Source organism: Pseudopipra pipra, chromosome 7, assembly GCF_036250125.1.
Source record: "Pseudopipra pipra isolate bDixPip1 chromosome 7, bDixPip1.hap1, whole genome shotgun sequence".
Lineage (NCBI taxonomy): Eukaryota > Metazoa > Chordata > Aves > Passeriformes > Pipridae > Pseudopipra > Pseudopipra pipra.
In genome coordinates, this window is record NC_087555.1 from 19,563,013 (window position 1) to 19,582,398 (window position 19,386).

General features: G+C 35.3%; 1 protein-coding gene across 6 annotated transcripts in view; it reads right to left on the minus strand.

The window, feature by feature from the left end:
* The window catches only part of UBR3 (ubiquitin protein ligase E3 component n-recognin 3), a 102,417-nt gene that overhangs the window by 23,262 nt on the left and 59,769 nt on the right, over nucleotides 1–19,386 (minus strand). For 4 of the 6 annotated variants that reach the window (XM_064660898.1, XM_064660896.1, XM_064660894.1 and 1 more), the window contains 6 exons: nucleotides 18,992–19,141; nucleotides 18,306–18,439; nucleotides 15,209–15,319; nucleotides 13,510–13,722; nucleotides 12,569–12,705; nucleotides 7,098–7,183 (listed from right to left, as the gene is read on the minus strand). In XM_064660898.1, the coding sequence (XP_064516968.1) occupies nucleotides 7,098–7,183; nucleotides 12,569–12,705; nucleotides 13,510–13,722; nucleotides 15,209–15,319; nucleotides 18,306–18,439; nucleotides 18,992–19,141 (831 nt within the window). The remainder of the gene's footprint in view (nucleotides 1–7,097; nucleotides 7,184–12,568; nucleotides 12,706–13,509; nucleotides 13,723–15,208; nucleotides 15,320–18,305; nucleotides 18,440–18,991; nucleotides 19,142–19,386) is intronic. The other 2 variants (XM_064660897.1, XM_064660895.1) reach the window with 1 other exon arrangement.

Consider the following 19,386-nt stretch of genomic DNA (forward strand, 5'->3'; position numbering starts at 1 on the left):
CTTCCTTCCTCCCTTTTATTTTAACTTTTTCCCCTAGCATCCTGACAACATCTTTCCCCTCCACCCCTCTTATTCTTTCAATTGATCCCTTTGCCGCTTTCTCTCTTAATCTCTCTCCTTTCTCTCTACAACGCACTTGCTCAACCTACAGACTCACTGGTCCTCTTTTTAAAGTAGAAATAGCAGCTATTAATTTATTTTCCATAAATAGACAATTACTCAGAGGTATGCAATGGCCAAAAGAGTCGCATGATGAAGTCAGCTGACTGCCAGAGCCTCAGGGCTGTAATTAGCTCCTGGGGTTTGTAAAATAATTGGAGATGTAGATGGCATTGGAATTGATAGCTGTCACCTGCTTTCTGAATAAAAACAGTCAATGAGGACAAAATAAGTCATCTATTCTCCTGGCAAGAGATTCTTAGCAAAACACTGCTTTGCTGATAGAGATCAAAACCCTGAAAATACAGTTATATTTTATCAAAATAATAAAAAAAAAAATCAAGCAGGTTTTATTTGGAAGGAAACTCATGAAAGTATCTGTTCCTTCCCTCTTGCCTGTTCACTAAAAGGAATGGGGTTTTTATTCTCAACTGCTTCTTGCCTCAAACAGAAATGAGCAACTGTGCAAAATAAAAAAAAAATAAATTAATAATTCTTCATTAATTGTATTAATTAATCCTCTGCTCCTTTAACAGCTTTCTTTGAGCTCTTACTAATACGAAATTAAGCAGGCAAGCATCAAATCCTAGCACTGGAGAATTCATTTGTTAGTCTCCAAGTGTGTAACATTTACGGCATCAAGACGCACTGTAACGCTGACTGACAGTGCCCAGCAAAATGCCGTTCAGCTGCTGGGTAAGACGGTACTTTCTGTCTGCGATTCCGCAGCTCTGGCTCCTCCACAAGGCCGCACGATGGGCACGGGAAGGTCCCCGGGTGGGCATCGGTCCCAGTGCCCCTCATGGGGCGGCACTGCCCCTGCGGCACCGCAGCAGTGTGGGGAGCACACATCAAGGTGTATCTGTTCTACACCACAGTGACTCCAGTCGCCTTACCTCCCACCTACTGTGACTATGAGTTACTGGAGAAACAGCAGGGAAACACCAGAGCACTGGAAATTGAGAACTGGCAGCTTGGTTTACGCCAAGCTTACGTGCTCACCACGTCCTTATGCCTGAGGGACTAGCAGAAACCTGCCTTGGGCCAAAGGAAGACCAGAGGGTCTTTCCTGTGTATTTGTGAGAATGCATAATTCCAAAACATAAACACAAAATACAGTCTGCCCTCTCATTTTCTTATACACTACTTGGAACCTTTAGAATACGTGTAATTATTGTTTTTTGAAAAGTATCAGCAAAACATTACCATGACAATGGCCCACAATTAACAACCTTGCCCAGACTTGTGAAGAATGGCATGCAAGGCCATAACCCCACCAGGCACCCCAAGCTGCTCTGCCACTCACAGTCCATCTTCCATTCTCTCCAGGAGAGCCCACCTTTGTAAGGGGGAAAGGCAGGGCCTGGCTGTAGCTCAGTCACCAAAAGAACATTTGTAAGTGAATTTCATAGGAAGAATAATTTCAGAAAGTGCAACAGCAACAACATTAAGGAATGAAAATTATGAAGTCACAACAGAACAAGAACTACAGGTATTATGATAACAAATCATGAAAAGTAAATGGGGAAAAAAATTGAATATGATCCTCCTCTCCTCATAAATTCATAATACTTTAGACAGGCTGCATCCAGTTAATTTGAATAAAAAAAAAAAAATCACACAATTTGGATGCACAGTATAACTTATTGCAAGTTAACCTACCGTGACAGAGGAGCAATAAATTCAACTGGAATCGGTACTTTTAAAAGAGCAGCTCAAAGGATAAGATGCTGTCTTTGCACTGGGTGGGAAGCTGTAAGAGAAAGCATTCTAATGCTGCTCCTCTCATAAAAAACAGAGATAAATGGGTATTTTGTCTACATAAACACATTGCCTGCACTAGCACCTGCAGATGCATTCTTTACTATTTTACAGATGTTGACAAACCTCTCAAAAAAAATATTCTGCTTTGCCAAAGTGCACAAAGCAGGAGTCTACAAAGGCAATTCCACAACCCTTTTCAGGTCTAGTGTGGTATGCACAGCATAAAAGATGACCAAACTCAGAGAGATGAACACAGCGATTTGACAGATGAATGGCAGACCTTTCAAAAATGTTGTGCGGAACTAACAAAAATGAGTGATTCAGGAAGTTGCATGCAGTTGTAAGTTTTGGTCTCACTAGTAATCTTGGTCTTGGTCTTTGCCAAAGCGATCCCAAATTTCTGCTTAAGTTTTGCTGCCTTTTTTTCTGGTCTCTTGACTGTAAACTAAATTCTTAAATTACCAGAGCTGAAATAAGATAATGTTTTCTGTTATTAATGCCAATTCCACAATGTACAGCAATGTGCTGTAATAATGATAACAAATAACTAAGGAGTTAGCTGACTTTCTGTTTATTCCCCAATCTCTGTTTTAGGAGGACATAAAGAACACATACTGCTGTCATGGAAATCTCTATTTTGCTATTTTGATCCAGACTTCTCTTTTTACATTGTATAAATTTACAATGCAAAAAGATCACAAAACACTGACACAGTAGTTCTCTGCAAGTAGAATCGAGAACATCCTTGTCTCAACTGTGAAGATCTTACCAGACTAGAGATGCTACACCCTTCTTCTCCCCCTGAAGTTTCCTGGTACCATAAAGAAGAATGTCAATGATAACAAAAGCCACTTGATACAGCCAGATGGGACTTGATTGTTAATAAGGAGATTGAGGAATTTTTTCCTCCCTGTACGGATTTATATAGTCCACTTAGCAACAGCAGCTGCAAAGACCTGCTGACAGCATTGCTGATGATCATTTATCTCTGATCCAGTAATTTGAATCAGTGAATAAAAAAAATTTGAAGGTCAGGAAAAGCCCATTAAGGCATTAAGACACGATAGTCTTTACAAAATCTCAAGTCTTAATTGCTGATGAAGCAGCTAATTATCCTTGACATGAAACTTGCCAGTGTATGAAATGAACTTTGGCAATAGAGTTCTAACAGTACTTATCTATGCTTCTCCCACAGTAGATATTAATGGCATACCAAAGTCTTTAGAAAATACTTAAGGATTACCTGTTGGTGAGAAAAACTGCTTTTTCAAAGTTAGCATGAACGGGCACCAAGGATCTGCAGATTGACAGCTCCTAACTGACACCCTTCCCCCCCAACAAACATAAACAACTCTCTCCCTACTCACTCCCCCCCAAAAAAACAAAAGAAAACCTAAAAGAAACCTCAAAACCCGCAGCACCAAAAGTCCAACCAACCATGGGAATCCATTGTAGAGAGGCATTCCTGAAAACTTCTTTTATTCTTTTTATTTTCAGTAGTTGCAGAGAGCTGAGTAGGAATCTTTGCAACCATATTCACATTAACAGATTACAGGAAAGAAACAGCTGGAATATAACGAATCATAAAAGAATTAGGTTTTTCTTCCTACAGAAATAACCAATACTAAGCGGTTGTAAGGGTCACTGACCATATTGATAAAATGGAGACAGTCATCACCCTCAACACAGTCGAAAATTTGATACAGAGGGAGCATGAACAACTTAGAAAATCCTTAATGTCACAGTGAGTTTCTGTGCTCACCAAAACACACTGAACAGTGATTAAACTGATATTAACATCATAATGCAGATACAGCCTTCAAATGAACAAGAGAAAAAAACCTGACCAACTAAACCAACCGACCAACACAACTCCCATGGAACAATACTGTATCTCCATGGTTAGAACCACCATTCTAGAAGTTACAAAGGTGCTGGCCATTTTATTTTGGGAGAGTTTAAATAAGTCTTAAATAATTTTTTTCTGTCTTGTTGTAAATTAATGTCCTTTCCATTAATGCAGTTGATGCTGCAATGCCAGACTGCTATCTGTGGGAAGTGTAAGGAGCTCATTTACACAGAAACTGAAGCCAGAGGACAAGAGGATAGAATATTTAATCCTTCCCCAAACCCCTAATCCGATCCTTATCACAAAGGGGAAAAAGGAAAAAAAAAAGAAAGAAAACAGCCAGAAAGAAAGAAAAGAACTAGTTAAAAGTTAAAAGGAAGAAATCACTAGATTATGAACTCATTTATGGGTAACTTTTAAATTTTGTGGAACTGTTCATCAACTATTGCAAGATTACCAGAGTAATGATGGCAGAGGCAAACACACACAAATTAAAGAGAGGTCACAAAATCACAGAATGTTAAGGAGTTGGAATAGACCTTAAAGATCATTCAGTCCCAAACTCTGCCACCATGGGCAGGGACACCTCCCACTAGACCAGGTTGCTCATGGCCTTATACAAAAATCGTACAGAGAAGTCATAATTATTCAGCCTTAATGCTGTGTTCTGAACCCATTCTATAAATACAGTACAATACAAAGAGCACAACAGATCTCTTACGCTTTATAAAACAGGGAAATAAGACCTGTACAATTTTTACATATCATAATTATCTCCTAAATTCAAGAGAATTTTCAAGGCCTTAGACTCTAACACTGTACTGTAGTCCTTAAAACAGGACTCAATTTTTAAGTAATAAGTAATAGGACTCTATTTGCATTTGTTTGGTTGCACACACACACACACAAATTTTAAGCCTTGAAATGGCAATTTTACAGCCAAATTTTCTTCACCATTCTTCTCACACAGACTTGGTCACTGACACTAACAGCTACATTAATCATTCTTAAATTTACTTCCCAAGAGCAGCTGCCCTCCTGGTGCAATCTAATAAAACAGCTCTTGACCTATTTGTTCCCACCATCTTCCTTGACGTTTGCTGCTGTAACAGCTCACCTGGGACAACATATTCTATTTTCCACAATATCTAATCACCAAACTTTACAGTTGTTACAAGACTAATACAGAGTGGTATGCTTAATCACAAGAGAAACACTCCAGTATCTCACACATATGAAAAACAAAAGTGGGCTATACTTTGGGTTACTTCTGCTGAACCTGAGTGACGCTTAAAAACAAAAGCAGTTTCAATACTGTGCAAAAAAGATTTCAACAAAACAATATTCAAGTCCTAGATGGGGTATGGATTTTTAAAATCATTCTTTCCTCATCGCATAAGACAATGAAGAAGTTGAAGAAGGTACATTTTAAGTGAAACTTTAAAAACAGGATTACCTCTTGGAAAAATAAATGAGTATGGAAAAATGATAAAATTGACTACAGAACATGCATATATAGAACTGCCATTTTTTTATCTTTTAAATGCAACCATATGGAAGGGGCAATGAAGGAAACACACAATTACATAATGGTTTAGTGAAAAAAACCCCTGTTTTATATATATATATATATAAAACTAACTCTGATCCCACTAGTCATATTTAGTCTAAAGTCCAAATATAAATATAATAATAATAAATGAAAATACTGTACAGGTCTGTTCTAGGAGAACTGCATTACCTTACATTAAAAAACAAGTCTATTTTAGTGCAAGATTAAATATGACTAGCTTGCTACATAACAATTTTATAAAGTACCAATACAGAACATAAACAGCATGTGAACATTTTAACAATGAACAGATGACATTCATGTCTCCAAGCTCCTTAATGCAAAACCACATCTATATACATGGCAGAGATCTCCTCATTTTGAAAAACTATCAACAAGATAAAAATATGACCTTGCAGATTACAGAACACTTCTCTGTACTCATTCTTCTAAACTCTAAAATGTCGAGAAATTGTATGATTAGTACAGCCATGTGAAAACAGGGATACACTCATTATGTGTAACATCATTATAAACTTTTTCACTTTCAAGAACTTCTCAATTTTAAGCTAAAATCTCCACCTTAAACTACTCAATCATCATCTTCCAAATAATATGGTTGTGAAATGGGTAAACACATCAGCAAGTTGCTAAAATTCAGAGAGAAAATGTCCATCTTTCTAGGTGAACATACAATTAAAAATATATCATAACACAAGTAGAAATTATCTGTAGAACCTTGGTTTATTAAATGCTTCAAATTTGGAAACAGTGATCTGGAGATGTTCTTTTAATACACACTTTTCAGGTACTTTGGTCTTCTGAGAAAGGGATGTAATGATGGGGAAAGACAATGTGCAGTACAGTTAAAACTACTTTTCAAAACTACAACACATGAATGAAATTACTTGAACTACATTCCTGGCAGTAACAGAAGGCTTTTGTCCTAGAGAAGATGTGGACAACATAGCACCTGATGACACTTCTTTGGTGGCTTCTCACCTCAAACGATGAGGAAAAGCATCCCCCACAAATCATGTACTAAAAGGCAGAGGTGGGCCTAAGCTTTCTGACATTTTTATTACTGAATCTGCTGCTATTGCTACAGGAGCTTGACTTAAACAAATACTAGTAGTAGCTGTATTCTCAGGCTCTGTTTTCCTGACAAAAGAAAATGTCCATTTCAGTAAAAGATTAAAATATTTTCTGTTAAGAAAAAAAACCCCTTCTGTCTGCTTCATTTGACAAATATTAAAGGTTTCAGAACAACGAAGATTTGAGAGTTTTTACAAAGGAAAATTTGCAAAACTTTCCTGCCAGTGGAGGAACTAGGCAAATTAAAAACATGGGACATCGTAGCTGCATTTTTCTAAGTGTATGATCAAGTCTACATTAGCATTCAGAAAAACAAATTTCTTTACTATTCCTAGCAACAGCCAGGGTGAAACAAAGCTTTCCTGCTCCACCCTTAAAATACTTCTAGTTTTACTCATGAAAACGTGAACATATTAAAAAATATTACATGGATATTATGCCAATTGATTTCTAAATAGATCATATTCACAAGACACGAACAGCTCTAATGAATAATTTGTGCAAATTAGTTTTCAGATTTTTTAAACAGAAACAAAAAAACAAAGACTACTTATGGTAGGAAAAACAGGTTTTTTTAAAAGGAAAAAGTTGGCATAATTTAGAAAATGTCAGAAAGAACTAGACATTTTCATTCAATATTCTAATAACTTATATTCCATTTAATAACATGAAACTTACTTAAACATGATCTTTTCCCAGCTGTGCTTGCACCTCCTGAACACAAATTTCCTCCTCGATGAACCAGTTCAAGTTCCAAGTTTGTTCTGTAAGAAAAACATAACAGTGTTGAACGGAACAGCATTATTGAACCTTCTACAGACATGAATGAGTCATGACAAACTCCCAGCATACACTTAACAAAAGCATACTGTGAACTAATCTTTAGCATGAGATACTGCCAAAATACATCTCAGAATAAAACAAGCCTTATGAAGATGTTGCCATATGTGGTTATAAGTACAGTATTATTGGCATTGAGTTGTGACTGAAGAATTAAAAAAATGTTAATTCTGAGGCATTTTTCTGTATGCACACACAGCTCCTTGATAATAGGGGACTTTATGTGCTAATTGGAAAATACACAGATTGGCTAAATTTCAGTTCATCAAATACATCTCTTTACTGGCAGGGCTTCTGTTTTGCTTTAAACAAACAGACAGTACAATGGATATGGCATCAACTAACCAAGTATGAATACAGTCTAAATTATAATGAAAGCACTGACCTTTATAGATAAGTTAGTTAATAAAAGCCTGGGAGGTTAATTCTGAATCAAATACTGGCATTCACTGCAGCTCATCAGTATGGAACAGGAGTTGTGTCACTAAATCTCTGAACGTCCCAATGATGCTTTCTTTCTTAGTATTATTGTAATCTGATACTTAGGCACAAATTGTTTAGGCCAAATTTGATAACTTTGTTTAATTTTGGAATTGGATGCTTTAGTACTGCATTATCTTTTACCCCCAAGATTTGGAGCAAACAATTTATGTTATATTCTCTCAGAGCTTGTTTTAATAAGTCAACATACATTTCTTCAGTTAAAATAAAGGAATGCAATTCTATTACTCTGAAAGGTTATTTTGCTAATTCAATCCAAACTGCAAAGCTCACTCTAAACATATTTTGTCCTTTAACAAAAAATCAAACAATTTTAGGTTCAATATAATAACTGAATACGTATTAAAATCTATTCTAGAATTTTAGGAACATAGCATATTTAAGGTAAGAATACACACCCCTACACACGTATATTTAAGAAGAAACTACAGGATGACTATTTTATTCATAAATTATATTTTAAGAATTTCAGCTCTATCAACTTGAAAGAATAACACACTTTTGATATGCAATGTTTGTTAAGATACTTTCATATGTTTTTAAAATAGCAACATTTCTGAATATTACTATTCCTAAGTTTGCAGCTTATGCCATCCATTTCTGAAGGAATGCTTTAATCCTCTCTACTCAGAAAAGGCAATTTAACATTGATAATGTGCCTGCTCAGAGCTCCATCTGGTTGCTGCTGATAAGGGCATCTGTGTGACAGGGGAATTTTCCACTCTTCAGGCGATTTGTAGTGCTCACTGAACTTCTAAAAATCTACCAGCAAGGAAGCAGGGACAGGGATTTCATATTAGTGGACAAAATAGCAACTGTAGATCAGCATATGCTAGTTCATCATGGGAATATAAAGAAAACCAGTATGTTTATTTCTACAAACCTTCTGATAACTAATTCCTAGAACAAAATTAATAGCAGTCTTCCATTAAAACCAAGATACTTAAGATTTAAATCAAAAAGACTACCTGAATATCTAAGAATAATTTTCTAGATCTAGAATTTTAAATTTTCCTTTCACCAAGAAACATGTACAACTTTACAAAACAAACCTCAGGGACAATTCTGAAAAAAACCTCTTGTTGATACATAGGAGGCATCATATAGCACTTCTTGCTACAAGGAATATAAGGAGAGTTATTTTTGGAAACATATACTCCTTTCACACATATCATACCAAGTCGCACCTCCCACACTTCTTCATTGCCCCCAGCTTCTCAAAGACAACACCTTTCAGCTCAGCTTTCTTGGAAATGTATTAACCTTTTCCTTCAATACATCTTTTTCAAGACATACCTGAACTTTGGCTTACAAGTGCATAGTAGATAAAGCACCTTCTGTGAAAATGAACACTTACCTATCATAAAATATCCTAAATCAGGTACAGACCTCAATCATATTTGAAGGAGACTAGTGTATCTCCTCCCTAATTTCAGCTCCCTTCTGTCTTGAGGACCTGAGCACCCTCTGCCCTTTACTGAAGAAAAGTAATGAAGAAAAACTGGGGGCATCTGATAGAAGCGTGGAACACAGAGTGGTCTCAGAAAGCCTTCTTTGCTATCTCAGCCTTCTCAACGTGAAGGAAAGAGGAGATAGAAAATCTATGTGAGTGACTGTTTCCCCTATCTAAAAATCTTTGCGTCATTCACTGGAGCAACAAATTTTGTAGAACACTGGCTTTATCTTCCTCACTCACAGAAAAAAAACCCGAGAAGATGGATTTTGCTCAGCGGTCCAGACTCATGATTAAAACCAGACCTACTTCATCCCTTCTTGTGGGTTTGTATTAGAGAAACATTGGAGTGGGGAGGGTGATTGCATCTTTCTCAGAATTCACACAAGGACAGAGTAGGGGGAAGTAAAAATGCAATGCCCTTTCCAGAAAGGGAACATATTTGGATGGACCCCCTCTTCCTATTATGACAGAAAAAGCATATTAAGCGCTATCATTTTTCCCACTTCACTTTACAAACACAACATATATATGGAAAAAATACAGATACTGAGGCACAGACTGGAAGGAAAGAACACAGGGCTCTTATGTTAATCTATACATAGCTGACAGAAATAGGTCCCTTCCAATTCAGGATATTCTATGATTCCATCTTGGCATAGCCAAGAAAAGCACGAGACCTACAGCTATGCAATACTGAAACAATCCTCTAAGATACTGCCACAAATGACAGTCACCAATGCTATGAATGTGGAACTATTAAAAATAAAGCTAGGCACATGTGAATTTGTGAATAACACACTGCAATACTCTCAAAAATGTCAGCAAAGCCAAGAAGGGAGGCATATGAAAAGGGTACAAATTTAACAAGGGAAGACTGTAGGCAAGACTGCAGCAGGAGATAGCCAAGGAGCTGCTCTTCCAGTTGTGCATGCTAATCAGGATGCCAAGACCCAGAATGCTAGCAAAACAGACAGGGGCTAGCCCTCCCACTAAGTGGTAGAGAATTCCTTTGTAATTTCTTTTTCTCTGCTACCAGTGACATCTGTCTGGGTAAGCAAAAATTAAGAAAAGTAAGTTTCTGTTTTCCTGAAGCAGAAAGGATAAGCTACAGCAAACTGGCTACATCTCGTTTCACCAGCAGTATTCCCATTCCAGCATGCAGAAATTCACTTCAAAGCTGGCCTCCAGCTGTAAACTAGCATCTTTTAAGACAGCAGATGACGTCATTTTCTGATTGAAAATGGAACACAACTTATAAGAAGATTAAGAGTGTTTAATTCACTTGCAAATATATAGAGTCAATAAAAATATCACTGCATTCAAATGCTTATTTAAACAGGGGCTGCTTATCATCTTGACCACTTTATCTGTATCTTAAATACCAGGAAAAACTGAATAACAGATGTAGATGGTCTGACCAAAACCAGTTAAGAGCTTCAGAACACACGAAACTAGAAATACACAAAGTTACTGGCTGGTAAGGAACAGAGGGGAATCATTACCTCAGAAAGAAATGGATGGAAATAAGAAAGAAACAGGTTGAATGATAGGAATAACTTCCAGAAGGCAAGTTACTTCAGTACATAATTTTGTAAGCAATTTTAATTGCGGATAGTTCACTGTTTGAATACTTAAAATTAAACAACACATACTAAAATCATGCAAAGAAAACTCTTTCAGTTTGGAGGACAACCAGCTGACTTACATATTTATTTCCATAAATACAGTCTGCAAGGTTGTATTAAAATGCCTTTTTAAAAGTTGAAATTTTTTTTAACCTGTAGTTCTTATGCAATTATCAAGTAGCAGAAGCACATAAATCTGGATTGGGCAGAAATTAACCACTTTGTAGCTGATCTGCCAGCCACCCTCATATCTTATGAGTTATGGTAATGATACAGAAAGGTTGGATCCAACACCTGAAATCCTTCAGTCATGGATAAATGGAAAATTGCTGACACCAGTCTAACCTAACAAGAACAGGTCACAATGAGTACAAGTGGTATATCCTAATCACAGCAGTGAAATTTCTCTCCCCAGCAGTGCAAGCAGCAATGAAATGCTGCTCTGGTTTGAAGTATTTTTAACTCTTGGAATGAAAAAAATCTTGGGCTCCATGTGTAAATATAAAAATAATATATAGAGACATTTAAAAATATGTTTAGCTAACATTTTAAAGATTATATAACATTACACCCAGAAATGTACTGTGACACTATTTTTGCACCTTAAATGGCATGATTACATATTTTTATATGCAAAACATTAATTTTGAGTCCTTTGTATTTCTGGAAGGGTATAAAATCAGTTAAAAAATTCTTGAAGAATACAGATATTTCTTTTAATACAATTATACAATAATCTAAGCTGGAAGAGGATTCTGGAGATTAGATGGTCTAATCTTCTGTCAAAAACTGACCCTTAGATTTGATTACTAAGAATCCTGCCAAGCCAAGTCTTGAATATTTCCACTGCTTATATACTAAAGACAGTCAGCAATCAGAGTTTATGAAAGCGCAATAGAAAAATGCTCCTGGATGGTATCCCTTGTGTGCTTGCAGCTTCTCTGCAGTCAGCACCTACCCTGAAGGCATCAGTGAGTCTGAAAAACTATTTGCTTAATGAGTATTTCAACTTCTTATGGGAAAACCTTCCACTATAGTAACTCTGAAAAGATTAACTATTCAGAGTATCTTAACATTAATGGTATAGATGGAAGGGAGGACTGTTAGATTTTCTTGGAGACTCTGACACTGACAGCTCTAAAACTGCAATCAAACTTCACAAAGAAAATGCTGGTGGTTTCAACACTTTTACTAGAAGTCTACTCACGTGAAGAGAGATTCCTGGTTGCTGATGTAGAAAAAGAGCCTTCTGTGACTCCCACTTAAGTAAATAAAACTAATGTTTTGGGAAAAAAATTAAAAACACCCTCTATATAAAAACTAGCAATATGGCAGTGATACAGAAATAATCTCATTCTGCTAAAGAAAGGTAGGAGAGAGTTGACAATTTTGGAAAGAAAGGTAGAAAAAGAAATTCAACATAAAAGTTTGATATATGGAAAGCAAAACCTTGAATGAAGAAGAACACTAAATAAGCACACGACACATTGTTCTCCAGGTTTTATGCCACTGCTGCACATACTAAAAATTAGAACTAAGAGGTGCATCATTTTGCATATGCCTGCATATGACCAGAAAACATAGCCTTGATGTACTAAGTATTCAAAAAGTACTTTCTGGAGAGGATGAAATATTTTCTTTTTTTTTTTAAAGAAGAAAACTATCTGGTGACTAAGAACATAAAAGTGAGAAATACAAAAGAAAAAAAAAAAGAAAAACCTACCCACCTGGCTACAGAATACATGAACAGGAAATCGTTGTCAGGTGATCCAGGACTCTTACTATAATCTGTATACTTCTTCTGTGTGGTACTTTTTATATCTTTCATTACAGATTCCATTTCTTTACTGAGATTGGTTTCAGACTATGAACAAAGACAGGAGAGAATATTACTTAATTTTACCTCAACAAATGCAGTAGTTGATTGCAAAGTGTAGCACTTTCATATCTGTAAAACACATTTGCAGGTTATGAAAAAATATGCATTAAAAGCCAGTATTCTGTCTCACAGAAGTGTTAAAATATTCTGCAAAGTTATTTTGATTTGTTCTGAATATAAAAACATAACTGCTTTGTCCAACTCCTAAGTTCAAGAATCTCACTGCTTGTGTTCTTTTAAAGTATATTTGCACTGTACAAGTACGCAAAAATAACACAAAGCATCTCCAAGATTGGAAGGCTAACAAAATTTAATTTATTCTGCCTTTCAGATGATCTCATGAAGCTTTGTAACACATAAGCATCTGTAAACTGCTCTTTCTGTAAAACAAATAATCCATACCTTAAGAAGTTCTTAACAGGTATTGTTTAAATAGCTTCCAGTTACAAGAATATTGTTGGGTTTATATTGTAAAGAAATGACAAATTAATTTTATACTACACGACTCAATTTTATGTAAATTGCTATGGAAAAAACCGAAAATGTACTCCATAAAAAATTATATTAATCACATTTTGTCACAGCTTTTCAATTGTTTATTTTTAGTAGGTAGTGCAGTAAGTACTTTAAATATTTAAAATTTCTTTATGTGAAAAAAATGGTATGCTGTCTTCCATATCAGAAAAGAATGAACTTTCCCAGGTTCCCAAGTTTTTAAGAGGTCACAAATGCAATATAATGTAAAAACTGAAAGGTAGAGGCAAATTAACAAGGATCTTTCTGCCTTACACTGATGCTTACTGGGAAAGTTCCCAGCTGTTCTTGAAGATCTTCCACCTCTTGTACAAGGTCTTGCATACACTTGTTACTATGACTTTGCCAAACGCTTCTCTCCACGTTGTTTCCAGGATAACAAGGAAGAACACTGTTAGCAAACTGCCTACAGAGGGGACAGGTAAATTCTCCTTTGTCCACTGAAAAACCCTGGAGGACTTGGTCATTCTAAAAGAAAATAAAGAATATGTAACTGAAATTTGCAGAAGATTATAGTTTTTTTACTTTGATATTTCAGATGTATAGTTAATTCTAAGTCTAAAACCAAAAACCTGTAAAGAAAGGGTTATTATAATAGTTCCTCACTTTACTGACAAAGACCTTTACTAGACACTGTTTTACAATCCGCCAACTCAACTTTCCTAATTTTTAAGTATTCTTCATAGTCAACAATATCCCCATAATAAACTAGAAAGACCTCAACGGAGTGTTTTGAATCTTTCATGAGTGTTGTCTCTTTCTAGCTATTTCCATAAAGTCTGAGACTCCAAGTACAGGCTTAAAAAAAAACTAATCAAATAGCCATTGTAGGGCAGCATGAGAAAAATCCTGATTATTTCTTGTATCACATGAAGGATCAAAAAATGGACACAGAAGTATGTGTTTGGGAAGCGAGGACATTTCCTCAGTATTCATGTTACTAGCAAGCAACCTTGCTTCTGTGTCAGGAGTTGCCTCCATGGTTTCCCATTCCTGGGAGAACTGCTAAGTACAGTGACTGTAATGTAACCTTCATGCAATCAGCCCAGAATGCTGAGGCTTTTACATACCTTCCTGGATGTTCATCTCTGATCGTATTATGTAAAAATAAATGTTTTATCCAGATGAAAACAAGTCTATATAAATTATTTTGGTACTAAGAATGCTAGGAAATAGTCAAAATTATTATGCACTCATCTAGGTAGTAGTAAAACATGCTAAGATCAGAAGTTCACTTAAATAATTTAGAAATGTTCAACAATGAGGTGGAGTAACAGTTTATTCCAAGTTTAATAAAGAATCCATCAAAAAAGTGACTTCAGAGTTTATGTGATGCAAAAAATTACATTTCCAAAATTCTGTAAAGTGAAACTCCACTATGAAAGGCCAGATTTTATTGCTATATTATTTTATATAATTTTTATATTGTTACATTTATCCTGACAACACAACTACTGCTGAAAGCAAATTTAAATTAATATGGAAAAGAACAATTCATCATGGGATCCAATCAAGATTGCACAGCTTCCTATTTCTCTAGAGGTTAAGTTTCAGTAAGACCACTGCTGATACTAAAAATAGAAGGTATTGTTCACAGTTTTTCTGAAAATGAAATCAACGAAACTTACAAAGAAAAAAAAATTAAAGAAATAACGCATAAAATAATCTTGAATAAAAAAGCAGTTTCATATGAACAAGAAGTCATCATTTAGTCTTTATTTTATTACATGGCTTAAGTATTTTTCTGATATATCAAAATAACTGAAAACAAAGTACTTTTGTTAATAATGTCAACATGCAATAAGAGATTTAGTATCCATAGTTCTTGAAAACACAATAAAACCATCTTGTCCACTCATGTAAACACAAGTATTCTTTCTATGATACATTCAATTGATTTCAGTAAGAACAGCTCAGATCCAAATAAACAAATATGACCTTTAGTTTTACTTACCCGTAAAGATTCCATGTAAGATTTGTGACAATCTATGTGTAAAGTGTGACCACATGTTTGTACATAAACACCTCCTTCCCAGCCTATTGACACTGCTTGCAGACAGGAACTCTAAAACACAGCAAAAACAGTAAGAAACAATGCTTATATATAAAGCTATATAAGTATTTACCCAAACTTATTTTAAGATTTAAAAAATACACAGATTTTTTATTTGCATGCTATCTCATTAAAAGACATGCTGTAGAAATAAAGGAAGCTTCATTTTTTAAAGTACTGACTTAAGCTAACTTACACAGCTGCCATTATGCTATTCTTTCCAACCAAGAGCCAAACAGTTAAGTTAAACTTCTGCAGTTCTTATCACTTAAAATAACCATTTCATTAAGGAACCTCTTCTACTACAGCATAAAGGTGGCTGTAACTCTTAACATCTGTTCCAATAGTAGAAGTTATTCCATGTAGAAGGGCAAGATACTGTTCCAATACATTTCATTCAGTTTTGTAGGTAAACGAAACAACAAGACTACTGTTATATAATTTAGCCTCAATCTGTTTTAAAATTCAGTGTAAAAACTTAGGGTTTTTTATGAGTTGTTGAACAACATTATATATAACTCATCGTAGTGGGAAATGAGAACAAATACTTGTTTAGTGAACTGAGTTTTATAAAGGATTGTTTAGAAAACATTGGCCTTAATCAAGGACTGTACTTACAGTCCACATGTCTAAAAGTTACCTCCCTGGTAACTTTTTTCCAGAAAACAATGACCTGAAGAAACAGGCACCTCTGGTACACTTACTGTAAGGAACTCTAGAAAATTCTCTTAAAGAATATCTAACTATAGTCAGTCTCATTATTAGATCGCCATTTCTCAAAAATCTCATGCACAGATTGAAAAGTACATTCTGGTTATACATTGAAGGAACAGAAAAAGACTTATTGCTACCAGAATTGGGAAACAATTTTTAGTCTAGACTCGCACTAAAATGGTCTTAACGTATAATGCAAAATCAGTGTACCATGAATAACCTTAATAGTTCCATTTTCTAAGGACCTCCTACCATCTCTTTTTTCTGCATATGAGCAGGAAATCAAAACAAAATTACAAATTTTAGCTTTGAGACATGCTCCTGTTTACCTTGCCTCACTTGTTATTCATAATGTGCTATGAGCCTCTCAGGCCATAAAGTAAGGAAGTTTTTCTCCTGCTGGTGAAGTATCAAGGTCACATGATACATCTGGATAAGCACCACAGGACAAATGTTTCATTCAGGAAAATCATTATTTACTCCGTGTATTTAATGAGGCTACTTAGTAGCAGTTGCAAAAAAAGGAGAAAAAAAACCAAAACCCAAAGTCTTAGCAGAAAGGTTTTACTCTGTTACTCTTGAGTTCAGAAACAAACGAGATTCCAAAGCAAACCACGAGCTTGGGATGGAACACACCTGTATCAAACTACTGGTTACAGAGTACTACATGATTCTGAAAACAGCCTTATCAATCCAGTATACAAAATTTTATTTCCTAAACCTTAGTCATAGCTCTCCATATTAAAAATAATTGCTTTCAGTGATTTTTCCTTTAATGGGCAAGAACTCCACTCCCTGACAGTAAGCATCAAATTTCAGCTAAGAAAGTGCAAAAAGAAATCAATAGGGAAAGAAGTGATCTGTTTTACCTAATCTGTATACAGCATGTAGCTTTTGAATGGGATTTTTTAATTGATTTTTTTTCTCCTAGCAGAATAAGCCAACTTAAAATTTTTACATCTGGGTGAAATTATTCACTTGCCTCTTGCAAGTTGTTTTTAAAGGAAGGACGTTTACTGGAAAGGACACAGTTGATAAACAAAAGGACTTCTTATTGCTTAGCTCAGCTGAACAAGACACTCAAGACACTAACAGATGTTTCCATTTTCATGTCAAAAGAAATTTAAGGATTAGTTCTTTCATGCAGAGATTTGTTTTTTAGCACAGTAGTGACCTGGAAACTTGAAAGCAAAAATAGCTAATTCAACTAATGTTTGATTGAGGACTGGAATTTGTGAAAGAAGGATGTATTTGCTCATTGAATTACAGTGTATGTTAGATTAGTCTGTTGGTAGTGCTACTGCACAGAAGCAGAGATATACATTTCAGTAAGATCAAGTTTTTGAGTAACATTTTGCTTGGAACTCCTTCCACTTGTAAGATGCAAATACGTAAAAATAAAGCTCCAGTATTAATTCAGTAACTATTTGAAACAATAAACCAACATCATCAACATCAAAAGAAGAAAAGCATGTCCACAGATTCTTTCTGAACAAAAAATATTCTTTCATTCAAAAATAATATTCTGCTTACATCTTAAAGAGTTTTTCTTTCTAGCAAGAGAATTTATAACATTTGTCTTAGAATAAGGTAATTCTCTGAAAACATTGCCCAATTTTTAAAACTGCATCAAAACAACTATGAATTTTAATCTACGTTAATCTACATAAGCAAGCTTGGCTGCAGTTGGTAAATTTTAGTTATGTGTGGATGACATCATGAAAAAGCTAGCAATTGTGTCAGAGTAAAAACTGCCACACTTTCTCCTCCTTAATGCCAATATTTAAGCTTCTAAAGGTGATTATTTCTTTAGATATGCCTAAAAACTCTTATCTCACCTGGGACTATTCTATAGAAGCTAATTTAAGGTCACAGGTTACATATTCTTCTCCCTCAGAACGATAGCTCAGAACAGTTACATATCACCTTATATAGCTCTTCAGGCATTAGGAAGGAAAGTCACAGGCAGCACTTCCACAAAGGTCTACAACTGAACATGTCCTATTAAGCAGCAAGAACTGGCTCTCAAACTTTAATATGAAAAGCTCTAATTTGGCTTTGTGAAGGAATACAAAACTCTTCTTGGAATGCATAATTAGGGGAAAGCCAGACACTATTTAAAAATAAGGACCCTATAAAATGTAAACACTTCAGAACAACTGCAACATGGAAAAGTGTTCACTAAATGTAGAAATGAAACTAGAAGAACTCTAATTTGTAATTTCATTTATCTTTGTACACAAATTATTCACAAGTGGTAGTACTGTTCATATGAAAAACTTACATCTTTGAAGTATCTCTGTAGAGTTGAAAGCCTCACGTCATGCAGCGCTGCACAGGTATCCCAAGGATATATCTGCTCCTCCTCGGTAGTTGGCAGTCTCTTTGGTTCAGTGCTATTGCGGCACTGCCCCAACACTGGATGAAGAAAAGCACCAATAAGGAATGCAATGAATATCAATATGCTAAACAATTAAGAAAACAAAAATCAGGTAATTGTGGTTTGTAGTTACGATGCGCTTTGTTGGTGTTAAAAAGTAAAAAATTATTAGAGAAACTAAATACTGAACATTGTGCTTTTGCACTTGTATGTAAAGTACATATATATCTAAACACACATTATATATATTCATATGCACACAAACACATATCTAAGTGTAGACAAACTGATGGCTGTTTAATTTTCTTTTTCTTTTAATACTGCAAGTATTAATTTTCCTGCAAGTCTACTATATACTCTGCATTTGCAAAAGCTAACAGGAACTAGGAGGGAATTAAACTGCTTGGTTTTTTCCCAAACATTTAAAAGTTTTCTCGATATCCTTAAGTTACACATGTGCCTCAGAGAAGGCCATCCACAAAAAAAACCAGGAGACTGTGTTTCCAGGCTTCATGAGACACAACAGAATTTACACACATGTGTTAAAAGCTGCAGAAACACTGCTTTTCCTGCAAGTCACACATTCATACCTGAGGATGCTTGTAATAGTACAACTAGTCCTGTAGGTCTGTCTTCAGTAGAAGGTCCGCTTTGTCCACAAATAACACAATCATATATTGCCTCAGAAACGTGCTGTTCGGATGTAGCTACCTCCATGGCGATATCAACATCTGGAGATTCTATAAAAGAATAAGAAAATTTATATTAAACAGAGGCAAAGAAATCCAATTGCATCTGCACTGAGGTAGTGATGAAAAAACTCCAAAATAATTTCTCTAGTTTATCTACAACTAAAGCATGGACAATTAGTTGAAACTAACCTTGCTGCTTCAAACAAAGACACCTACAAAACAAAGTGCATGATTTCCCATAGTCAGAAGTCCTTCCTGAGGAATTATATGTTTCATTCAAGTTTTATATTAAA